Raw genomic sequence first — 12,586 nt, forward strand, 5'->3', positions numbered from 1 at the left:
TGGGAAGAGAGGCCCCTTGGTCTTGTAAACTTTATATGACCCAGCACAGGGGAAGGCCAGGGCCAAGTAGTGGGAGTGTGTGGGTAGGGGAGCAGGGGCGGGGGGTGAGGTATAGGGAACTTTCAGGATAGCATTTGAAATGTAAATAAAGAAAATAATAATTAAAAAAAAGAAAGAAAAAAAGAAAAATATTCTTTTAAGATCTGTAAAAAGTTGTGCTGGAATTTTGATGGGAATTACATTGTATCTGTAGATTGCTTTCAGTAAGGTGGTCATGTGGACTATGTAAATCCTCCTGACCCATGACCATGGGAGATCTTTCCATCTTTTAGGGTCTCCTTCAATTTCTTTCTTCAGGGACTTGAAGTTTTGTCATATAGGTCTTTCACTTGCTTGGTTAAAATTACACCAAGACATTTTATATTCTTCGTGGCTATTGTGAAAGGCATCGTTACCCTAATTTCTTTCTCAGCCTGTTTATCATTTGTATAAAGGAGGGCTAATGATTTTTTTTTTAATTAAGTTTGTATTCAACCACAATGCTGAAGGTGTTTATCAGCTGCAAGGCGTTCACTGTTAGGATTTTGGGGTCACTCATGTATACTATTGCAACATCTGCAAATAGCTATATTTTGTCTTACTCCTTCCTAATGTGTATCGCCTTGATCTCCTTTAGTTGTCTTATTACTCTAGCTAGAACCTCAAGTTTATATTTAGTCACTTTGCTGGAGCTGTTTAGCAGTTGTTAAGAGTCCTCTTCATGTTAAATGTCTTATTGAGATTAGGGATTCAAGCGACATACATAAACATAACAAAAGCAACATGCAGGAAGCAAATAGCCAGTAGAAAATTTAATGGAGAGAAACTTGAAGCAATACCACTAAAATCAGAGGCAAGACAAGGCTACCCACTCTCTCCCTATCTATTCAATATAGTACTTGAAGTTCTAGCTAGAGTAATAAGACAACAAAAGATTAAGAGGCTGCAAATTGGAAAGGAAGAAGTCAAGGTATCATTATTTGCTGCTGCTGCTGCTAGGTGTTCTCTGGGAGAATTATGAAGTTCACGTATGTATTCTCTCATATGAGATGATATGATGATATGAGAGAATACATACGTGACCTTCATAATTCTCCCAGAGAACACCTATGGTTGACAAACAACTTCAGCAAAATTAACTCAAAGAAAATCAGCAGTCCTCCTTCTGGTGATTCATTCTTATGTATGTGAAAATCTGATAAGTATAGTGTACTTGCCTTTCAAGTTGCATTTGAAGATCTAACCTGGGCAAGCAACACCTGAAACTGTGATACTGATATACAAGAGAAAAATTAAAGATGCAGAGTGATTAAAAGATGCTAGGAAGGAAAACAGACAGAAACAAAAGTAAGAGAGCCTCAAGCAACGTTGCCATGTGTTCAGAATCTATACATGTGGCCACACCGGTGACTATGCCTCAAATTAACCATCATTGTTTACTCCTGAATTCTACTTTCTGAAGTAATCCACACACCCTGATATTTTCTAACTCTCTAACCTTCTTATGCTTCTCTACACTGGAACTCATGGCAGAATACGTATTACCCTCACTTCCTACATCAGTGAAACCCAACACTGGTGGAGGATAGTACATAAGATGTTCAGATGGATACACTACCAATCCTTTGACCCTCAAAACCATTCAGTAAGGCTTAACTTTGTCCTTGAATCCTGACTAACACCTTTGTTAAATCTCTCAACCTAACCCCTGATAATTCATATCTGACAGCCTTCAAAAACTGAATAATGCTGTCTGTGGCACGTGGACATGGAAAGAGAAGACCTAGGTATCGAGACCATAGGAAAATATTTGCAGAACTGTTGAAGAATAAGAGCCTCTGAAAGATGGACATTACAGACTGTTTGTATAGCTCTTTGACAAATACTTTGAAAAAGTAGTAGATTCTATTATGTCTAAAACTAAATTGAGGAAGCCATCACAATGTAAGGTATTTGAGCTATATTTTTTAAAATCAAGAGGGTTTTTTTTTTTCCATAAGCAGAAAAGACTTCATAGCTACTAGAAAGAATGAGCAAAGTATTAGTGAGACCTGGCTTCCCTCCTATAATAAACTCACAGTCAAAGCAAATTTATAACCACTTGCTTCGTTCTATGTGAGAGGAAGAGCCAAGCAATATATCTTTTTTGTGCTGAGACCTTAAAGATCAGCTTTTAACCTAGAGTGGGTTTTTATGGCTGAGTTATAAACATCCGAGAACTGAACTTGACAGTTCCTTAAGGACTGTCACAGCGGCAGTCAACGCTTCAGTAATTTCAGCACATTTCAACTTCTGCTGAATACCGTGCCTTGAGCATGGTACGATTTGATTTTATCTGTCTAAACAACACAAAGGGAAGAACAGAGGCTGGAAATGCATGACGAGTTGAGCCTATAGAAGCAACCACCCTGGCTGATCTGTAAAAGGTACTTTAGCAGAGAGACTCTCAAAAGTGACTACCCATTCTGTAGGATAATTGCTCATCTCTCGTTGCACTTCCCTTGCATCTGTGTGTGGATTATAGTTGCTTTAAAATGTCGACTATCATTTTCACAGTAATTTATAAATATATGAAGATTGTGTGCAGTCACTTGCATTATGAGACCAAAGCCTCACAAAAATTTCACATTATTGGTCTAATGAGCTTTATTATTGTCAGCGAGATAATCTCATTTCCTACCTTTTATTAGGACCTGATGTCGGTGTGTTAAAATCAAGCAATCAGGGCAATAGACACCGATATTGTGTAAGAACAAGCAATTCAGATGGAATTTCTCTCCTGGGTGTAAATGACCATATTTATGGTTTTAGATGCGTGATGTAATTGGGGCAGCAACAGCCAATCGGAACAACTTCCAAGCCTGCATGGACCATATCATTGCCTACATGAACAAATACTCTATTCCTCAGAGTGTGCAGTCTCGAGTTCGGACTTGGCTGGACTACACATGGAACTCGCAAAGAATCCTAGGTAAGCATGACCGATGACTGCTTACATTCCTGTAAACTTTATCCCATAATAAAAATTATGAAAGATAGAAAGAGGAGTTCTTTGGAATTGCCTAACAGGTTGAAAAACAAAGATCTCTCCAGCATTAATTTAACATAAATAAATTTTTCTCAAATGTAGAGCCATAGTCCAAGGCAAGTCTTGGAAGAAAAAGATGAAAGTCTACTTAGTGCCAACCATATGCAAGAAATTACACAGTTTGCCTCACACACACACACACACACACACACACACACATACACACACACGCACACGCACATACATGCACACACACATACACATGCATGCATGAGTACACACAGGCAACGCACATCCGTACTTACACACATACAAGCACACACATTCTACACACATACACACACCTGGACACATGCGTGCCACACACACACACACACACACACACACACACCACACGCAAAAAAAAAAATTGGAGAAATTAGATGTCATTGGCCACTTTTCAGAAGCAAAGAATCAAATGAGAATACTACTGCAAAATTTGGCCCAGGACTCATAACTGCAACTGAGCTCTGAATTTGTTGTCTAAACTTTTGTTCTGTCTGTGAGAGCTCCTCTCCTCTGGATCACAATGTGCAAAGAAAGCTCAAGGTTTCAGGCCATTTTCATTACACAGCATAGTTTGCAGTTAGTTCTAAGAGACCATTATTTTATCAATATTGTCTACTCTGCAACACCAGTACTTGGCCTCAAAAAATAATTTTTACTAAGGCATATAAACTGTTATGACCTAGTTGACAATAAATGCAATTTTTTAGTTTTTTTCTGTAAAAAAAAAATAAAAATTAGTATTACTAAGAAGTCAACACAAAGTTACTTCCTTTAGTGAAAAAACAAGATTTTTCAAGTCACAAATTTTTCAAAGATAAAAAAGTATCTTACTGGTTCTGGTTATAGGCCTTTTCCTTCACCAGTCTGCCACTGGTAAGGAACTGCAACCCTCAGAATGCTCATAATGACCTCCTTTTTATATCTATAGCTACTCATGAGAGAAATTCTAGGGGCAAAGAAACTACAAGGAGTGGCTCCTAGTAACAACTACAGACACAGATTCAACTCTGGCTTACTGGGACAAATAGTCCTCAGAAATAAAAAACGATTTTATTTTATTTTGCTTTATTTTATGTGGGAGGACCTGCATGTATTTCTGTACAGTGTAAGTATGTCTGGTGCCTGCATTGGCAAATAAATAAATAAATAAATAAATAAATAAATAAATAAATAAATAAATAAATAAATAAATGGCTTCAAGCCCCCTTCAACTGGAGTTACAGATGGTTGTGGGCCAACATATGTATACTGGGAACTGAAAGAGCAGAAAGTGTTCCTTACTGCTGAATCTCCACTCTAGCCCCCAAATTATGTTTTATATGAAAGATGGCTATATTTATGATCTATCTTGGAATCGAGTTAACAATATAGCACAATAATTTTTCTTATTTACTTAAGTAAATGTAAGAAGATATCCAAAATAAAACTGAATATGGTATGTGTATGAAATCCCAGCACTTCCAAGACAGAGGCAAGTGAGACTGTGAGTTGAGGGCTAGATGATCCACATTGTGGGTTCTAAACCAGATAGAATGGGGGGGGGGGCCGACAGTCTAGATAATGCAATTTCATGAACCACGAGCATACTTGATATTAAGAATGGGCAATTTTGTCTGTGAAATATTTTGTCAGTCCGTTGGTCCATCATTTAATTCACGTGTAAAAAAACAAATCCATAATGTATTCAAGTTCATTACTGAGTTAATAAACAACCAAATAACAATAATTTAAATGTACTAACTTAGCACATTTCTTCATTAGAGTATGTTCCCAGCTGAGATGCCTACTAATTATGCTTAACCCAGCAAGTCACTTACAGCCTCTCTGAGTTTAAATTCTGTTACTTTTCTCCTATCTGCAAAGTAGAAGCAAATTCCTGGTCCGAGGATTATTATAAAGGTCAAGCAAAAAAATGGGCATGACAGACCTCCATATGCCTTCAAACACCCCACCACTCATCATTTGCCATCCTTAAACTGACAGGGCTGGCAGAAACAAGACCTAGATCATTTTTCTGTCTTAGCCTGTTCACTAACCTTTGTCTCACTGGCATTAAATTTAATCTCTTAAAATTTCTAAAAAACGGTGCTCTGGAATATTCAGTTTGCCGTTTATAGTTAAAATATTTCTTTGCTCTCATGAGCAAAAGGGCACATTGTGATGTGTGAAGAAGGGCCGGGTATGTCATTGTCTCATATTCTAGCACTTGGAAGGCCCCAGGAAAAAAAAAAAAAATAGTGGTAAGGCCAACCTGGGCTACACTGCAAGATCTTGTCTCTCAAAACAGGAGAGAACACATCTGAAACTCCAGTGCAGTGAAGGTGAAGGGGGATCCCTACAACCCGTTGGCAAACCACCCTAGTCAGAGAGTTCCTAGATCAGTGAGAACCTCTATCTCAATAATCAGAGTGGAGAGTGATCAGGGAAGGACCCAGGTGTCTTCCTCTAGCCTCTACACAAGCACACATGGCATATGTACACACATGAATTAAACACACACATGTGCGTAAACACATACACACACATATGCATACACACACACAGCCTGGATGGTAGGTACATAGATCTAATATCTATAATAAAGACACTGATTTTTAAGATATATTTGTTTGTAAAACGTTTGCAATGTTGTTCGTTTTCAATTGTTTTACTACTTGCTCTTTGATGAGTTGTTTTACTAACTATTCTACTTTGAAGATTGATATATTTATTTTTACAAAGATGAGTCCAACTTGCTTGAGAACCTCCCGACAGCAATGCAGTTGTCTATTGCCCTCGACATAAACCTCAGTATCATCGACAAGGTAGAGTTATTCAAGGCAAGTACTTTTATAATTAATAGAAAGATACAATATCAATTTCTACAAAAAAAAAAATCTAGGTTATTGCTTTATTTGGAATTAGTGAATTTTTTTCTATCTTTCCATTTTAACTTATTTTATTAATTTATTTGTTATGTGTGTGCAGTGTGGAAGAATTAGAAGAATACACATGTGCTAAGGTATACATGTGGTTATCAGTGGGTCAGTGGGTCAGTGGGTCAGTGGGTAGAGCTGAGGTCAACAGACTTGGCAGCTGGTGCCTGCTGAGTCATCTCATTGGCCCTGCCTTATGTTTTAACAAAGTCAAAATAACCTGGACCATTTACAAGAATCCAAAAGATTATGGGTCCCTGCTCAACAGACAATTTGCTCTTTAGAAGCCTCTCTTTTCTAATTAGTGTCAAGGAAGAGAAGTTATTCAGACAAGTTCTTCAGACTCTTCTTGCATACATTTAAATTTAATTAAACTCCACTGTTCTGTTTTTGCTAACAAGAGCATCACCTTCCATTATGAACGTGCCTTGGCAACTTATGATGAATCAAGTTCCCAGATCAGCTCTGCATTGACCTACTCATGTAACTAGTATTATCAGTGGCAATGCTTTAGATGTAGCTTTCTTTAAGGAAAAGTTCTTCAATAGAGCATTCATTGGTCTACCTAGAATCTACAATAATAAAAATAAACCAAGTTTGGTGGTCCGGATGATGGCATTATCACCAAAATTTATGCTGAAATTCCATTCCTGTATTAAGAAACTTGGAGCTACTGCGTGAGTTATAAAAACTATTTTTGTGGGACAGTGGTGGCGCATGCTTTTAATCCCACCACTTGCGAGGCAGAGGCAGGCAAATTTCTGAGTTCGAGGCCAGCCTGGTCCACAAAGTGAGTTCCAGGACAACCAGGGCTACCCAGAGAAACCCTGCCTCAAAAAACAAACAAACAAACAAACAAACAAAAAGAAAAAATAATAAATAAATACATACATACATACATACATACATACATAAATACACAAATAAAATTAAAATTAAAATTAAAAAAAACTGTATTTTCTTGCTGTACATCTTTTTCTAGAGAGGCATAGATGTTTATTCACTCCAGACAGAACAATGGTGACAAAATAATCCTGCTCCAGTAAAGCAGTGAGTGTGCAGGAATTACCTGTAAAGGGGTAGGCAAGTTGCTACCTACAGAAGCATGGGTAACTCAAAGGCATGGCAGGAAAGCCCACCCCACCATCAGTAATGACTCAAAAAGCTGCACCTCTGAAGTTCCCTGCTGAACTTTGAAACAGCTCCCCTTCCCCAGCAGCTACTTACTACTTATGTCGCCTTACAGACAGGCCTTCTGAAGCTGGCAACTTTCTGAGCCTTCTGGATCCTAAAAGTTCTGTGAGGCTCACAAGTTTCATTACCTTCCTATGAGCACCCTCCTCCCTCAAGAAGAGACTGACAGAATTCAGAGGACACAGCTACATATCTCCTGAGAATGAATGCACAAACAGACTAAGATGTGTTAGTTTGGAGTGATAAAACTACTTCATGGAAACAATTTGATTTCCAAATCTTCTGCCCCTGGGAGAGGTTCATGTTAGAACAATAATTTAGAACTCTCCATATAGTGATGTATTTTAAGCCATGGCATCCATATGAACACTGAATTCCTGCAAAGACCAAAATGAAAAAGCAATCTTTCAAGAAGCACATGACTTGAAATACATAATTACCACCACTAAACTGTAGATGACAAAACAGAAGCTGTGTCATGGACGGTTAGGCAAAGTTCCTCCAAATCCTGGGACCAACCACTGGCTGACTCTTTATGCTACTAGAAGCAAGTCAATATCCAAGAACTCTTGATTATATTCTGATCTAGATTTCTACCAGGATTTTGATAAAAGTATGAAATGAATAATATTTGTGTTGCCAGATGAAATAAAACAGAAAATATAATCTTAATTATGCTGATTGTAACCTACAAATGTTTGAATTAAACATTTTTAGACAGTGAATAAAGCCAAATTAACAGCAACAAAGTAGGAAAGTAAAATATGTCAATGTTTAAAAGACTGCTAGCCCTTTAAGAATTCTTTTTAGGCCTAGGATCTTTGCTGACTTCAAACTCGGTAAATCACAGTAATAGATGAGACTTCTCTAGATTTTTATCTAATAGACTTCTAAACTACATGAAGTCTAACATATCATGTCATGAATAATAAGTTTTAAGAGTGACACTGATTTTGAATATTTTTTTTTCAACTAACTGTGAGAACCAGGATTGAGTAATAGGCCATCTAACAAGACAGAAATCTGATCAACAATTGCTTCTAGAGTGGATTTGGGAATGGAGATATCAAAGAGGAATGTGCCTGTGGGATGGAGTATACAGCAGTTTCAGCCACCGAGCAGCTATGAGATCTCTCTCCCTCCCACAGTATTTATGCAGTTAACACCTGCTACAGAGATGAAGGCTAATTAGAGCTGATATACTTGATCCCAAGCAAAGACTCCACTAGTGGTCCCCTAAGTAGAACACTTCAATTCTGGACCTGAGATCCATGTGTCCTCCCTAGACCCCTCCTTTTGACCTAACCTCTTTACATCTATATATTATAGCTTGGCTATCATTTACTCAATGGCTAATATCCACTTATAAGTGAGAACGTACCACGTGTGTCTTTCTGGGTCTGGCTTATCTCACTCAGGATGATGTTTTCTAGTTCCAACCATTTGTTACACATTTCATGAAATTATTTTTAAAACAGCAAAGAGGTACTTCAGTGTGTAAATGTGTAACCGCACCACAGTTTGTTTATCCATTTTTTTCTGTTAAGGGACGTCTAAGTTATTTTGTTTCTAGCTATCATGAATTAAACTGCAATGGACATGGTTGAGGAAGTGTCCTAAGGATAGAATGGAGCATCCTTTGGCTATATGCCCAAGAGTGGTATGCCTGGGTTTTGAGGTAAATTGGTTCGCAATTTTCAGAGGAATGTGATATTGATTTCCATAGTGGCCATACAAGATTGCACTCCCACCAGTAATGGAGGGGTGTTCTTGCTCCACATCCTTGCCAGCATGATGTGTTACTTGTGTTATTGATCCTTGCAATTCTGACAGAAGTAAATGGAATCTCAAAGTAGTTTTCATTGCACTTCCCTGGTGGCTAATGCTGAACACGCCTATAAGTGTTTCTAAGCCATTTGTGATTCCTCTATGGAGTTTATATCTGTACCCCATTTTTTAAATTAAGTTATTTAGTTTTTTTTATGTCTAGTACTTGAGTTCTTTATATATTTTGTATATCAGACATCTATCAGATGTGAAGTTGGTAAAAATATTTTCCCATTCAGCTCCTTTGTCCAATTGATAGTGTCCTTTACCTTACAGAGGCTTCTTCATTTTGTAATACCTCATTTATTAATTGTTGATTTTAGGCCTATACTATCCATGTCCTCTTCAAAAGTCACCTCATGTGACAGTGGGTTAAAGGCTATCCCCCCATTTCTATCCTATCAGGTTCAGTGTATCTGGATTTATATTTAGATCTTTGATCCATGTGAACTTGAGTTTTGTGCAGGGTGAGAAATATGGTTCTGTTTGCATTCTTCTGCATGCAGGCATCCAGTTTGATCAGAACCACTGTTAAAGATGCTGTCTTTTTTTCAATGTGTTTTTCTGGCTTCTTTATCAGAGATTAGGTGTCCATAGGTATGTAGACTTATGTCCTGGGTCTTCAAATTGATTTCGTTAATCAATAGGTTGGGTCTGTTTTTATGCCAATACCATGCAATTTTTATTACTATGTTTCTGGGTACAACATGAAATCAGGGTTAGAGATACCCGCAGTGGTTTTTGTCTGGAAGACCTATCTATTGGTGAAAGTGAGATACTGAAATGTCCCCATTATCAGTGTGTCAGGGTCTATATGTGATTTAAACTGTAGTAGTGATTCTTTTAAAGGCTTGTTTGCACTTATGTTTGAGGCATTGATGTTAAGAATTAAAATGTTATCTTGTCTTGGTAGATTTTTTTTTTCCTTCCATGAGTATGTAGTGTCCTTCCCTATCTCTTTTGAAAAGATTTAACTTGAAGTTTATTTTTTTTAGCTATTAAAATGGCTACACTGGTTTGCTTCTTAGGTCCATCTGTTTGGCATAACTTTTTCTAACCCTTCACCTGAGGCAACGTCTATCTTTGATTTCAAAGTATCTTTCTTAGGATGGACCATCCAAAAAACTGCCCCACCCAGAGGTCCATCCCATAATCAGCCACCAAACGCAGACACTATTGTATACACCAGCAAGATTTTGCTGAAAGGACCCTGATATAGCTGTCTCTTGTGAGGTTATGCCAGTGCCTGGCAAATACACGAGTGGATGCTCACAGTCAGCTATTGGATGGAACACAGGGCCCCCAATAGAGGAGCTAGAGAAAGTACCCAAGGAGCTGAAGGGGTCTGCAACCCTATAAGTGGAACAACAATATGAACTAATCAGCACCCGCAGAACTCGTGTATCTATCTGCATATGTAACAGAAGATGGTCTAGTCAGCCATCATTGGGAAGAGAGGCCCCTTGGTCTTGCAAACTTTATATGCCCCAGTACAGGGGCACACCAGGGCCAAGAAGGAGGAGTGGGTGGGTAGAAGAGCGGAGTGGGGGAGGGTATAGGGGACTTTGGGGATAGCATTTAAAATGTAAATGAAGTAAATACCTAATAAAAATTGGGAAAAAAAGAAGTATCTTTCTTGGATATGGCAAAAGGAGGGATCCTGTTACTTTAATCTGTCACATTTTATTGGATACTTTAGACCACTGATGTTGAGAGATATCAATGACCAATGAGTATTGATTCCTGTTCTTTTGGTGGTGATGGTGGTGGTGATGGTGGTGGTGGTGGTGGTGATGGTATTAGAGTGTGTGTGTGTGTGTGTGTGTGTGTGTTTCCCTTCTTTTAGCTTTGCTTGTGAGATTATTCACGTCCTGTGTTTCCATGTGTATAGGTAGCATCTTGAGGTTGGGGCTTTCATTCTAGTTTCTTCTGTGGAGCTGGATCTGTAGGACCAGATTTGTAGAAAGCTATTGTTTAAATTTTATTTCTATCATGGAATGTGATATAAATTTTCTCCACCTATGGTGATCAAAAGTTTTGCTGGGTATAGTAGTCTATGCTGGCATCTGTGTTCTCTTAGAGTCTGTAGCACATCTGCACAGGTCCTTGTGGCACTTAGAGTCTCCACTGAGAAGTTGCATGTAACAGGTCTGCCTGTATATGTTACTTGATCTTTTTCTTTTATACATTTTAATGTTTTTTGTATGTTTTATGTTTTGATTAGTATGTGGTAAGAGGATTTTCTTTTCTGGCCCAATCTATTCGATGTTCTGAATCTAACTTTTACCTTTATAGTCAATTCTTTGTTTAGGTTAGGAAAAATTTTTTTCTGTGATTTTTTTTCTATTTTTTCCTTTTTTTATTAGATATTTTCTTCATTTACATTTCAAATGCTATCCCCTTTCCTAGTTTCCTCTCCAAAAATCCCCTATCCCCTCCCCCATCCTCCTACTCCCCAATCCACCCACTCCTGCTTCCTGGTCCTGGCATTCCAATATACTGGAGCATAGAATTTTCACAAGACCAAGGGTCTCTCCTCCCATTGAAAGAGAACTAGGCCAACTAGGCCATCCTCTGCTACATATGCAGCTAGAAAAACAAGCTCTGGGGGTACTGGTTAGTTCATCTTGTTGTTCCTCCTATAGAGCTGCAAACCCCTTCAGCACCTTGGGTACTTTCTCTAGTTCCTTCATTGAGGACCCTGTGTTCCATCCAATAGATGACTGTGAGCATCCACTTCTGTATTTGCCAGGCACAGAAATAGCTTCACAGGAGACAGCTATATCAGGCTCCTGTCAGCAAAATCTTGTTGGCATATGTAATAGTGTCTGGGTTTGGTGGTTGTTTATGGGATGGATCCCCAGGTGGGGCAGTCTCTGGATGGTCCTTCCTTCAGGCTCTGCTCTGAAATTGGTCTCTGTAAATCCTTCCATAGGTACTTTGTTCTGCCTTCTAAGAAGAAATGAAGAATCTACACCTTGGTCACCCTTCTTCTAGAGTTTCATGAGTTTTGAAAATAGTATCTTGGCTATAGTAAGTTTCTGGGATAATATCCACTTATCAGTGACTGCATATAACGGGTGTTCTTTTGTGATTGGGTTACCTCACTCAGGATGATATTCTCCAGATGCATCCATATGCCTAAGAATTTCATGAATTCATTGTTTTTAAAAGCTGAGTAGTACTCCATTGTGTAAATGTACCACATTTTCTGTATCCATTCTTCTGTTGAGAGACATCTGGGTTCTTTCCAGCTTCTGGCTATTACAAATAAGGCTGCTATGAACATAGTGGAGCATGCGTACTTATTACAATTTGGAACATCTTCTGGGTATATCTTCTGCCCAGAAGAGGTATTGCTGGGTCCTCCGGTAGTACTATGTCCAATTTTCTGAGGAACCGCCAGACTGATTTCCAGAGTGGTCGTACAAGCTTGCAATCCCACCAGCAATGGAGGAGTGTCCCTCTTTCTCCATAACCTCGCCAGCATCTGCTGTCCCCTGAATTTTTGATCTTAGCCATTCTGACTGGTGTG

At 38.5% G+C, this 12,586-nt stretch overlaps 1 protein-coding gene across 1 annotated transcript in view; it reads left to right on the top strand.

Annotated features, from left to right (window-relative positions):
- Cngb3 (cyclic nucleotide gated channel beta 3) overlaps positions 1–12,586 on the top strand; it is a 193,970-nt gene that overhangs the window by 114,008 nt on the left and 67,376 nt on the right. The window contains exons 12-13 of the mRNA XM_021222281.1: positions 2,851–3,010; positions 5,837–5,934. Coding sequence (XP_021077940.1) covers positions 2,851–3,010; positions 5,837–5,934 — 258 coding nt within the window. The remainder of the gene's footprint in view (positions 1–2,850; positions 3,011–5,836; positions 5,935–12,586) is intronic.

This window comes from Mus pahari, chromosome 22 (genome assembly GCF_900095145.1).
Source record: "Mus pahari chromosome 22, PAHARI_EIJ_v1.1, whole genome shotgun sequence".
In the NCBI taxonomy this organism is placed as follows: Eukaryota; Metazoa; Chordata; class Mammalia; order Rodentia; family Muridae; genus Mus; species Mus pahari.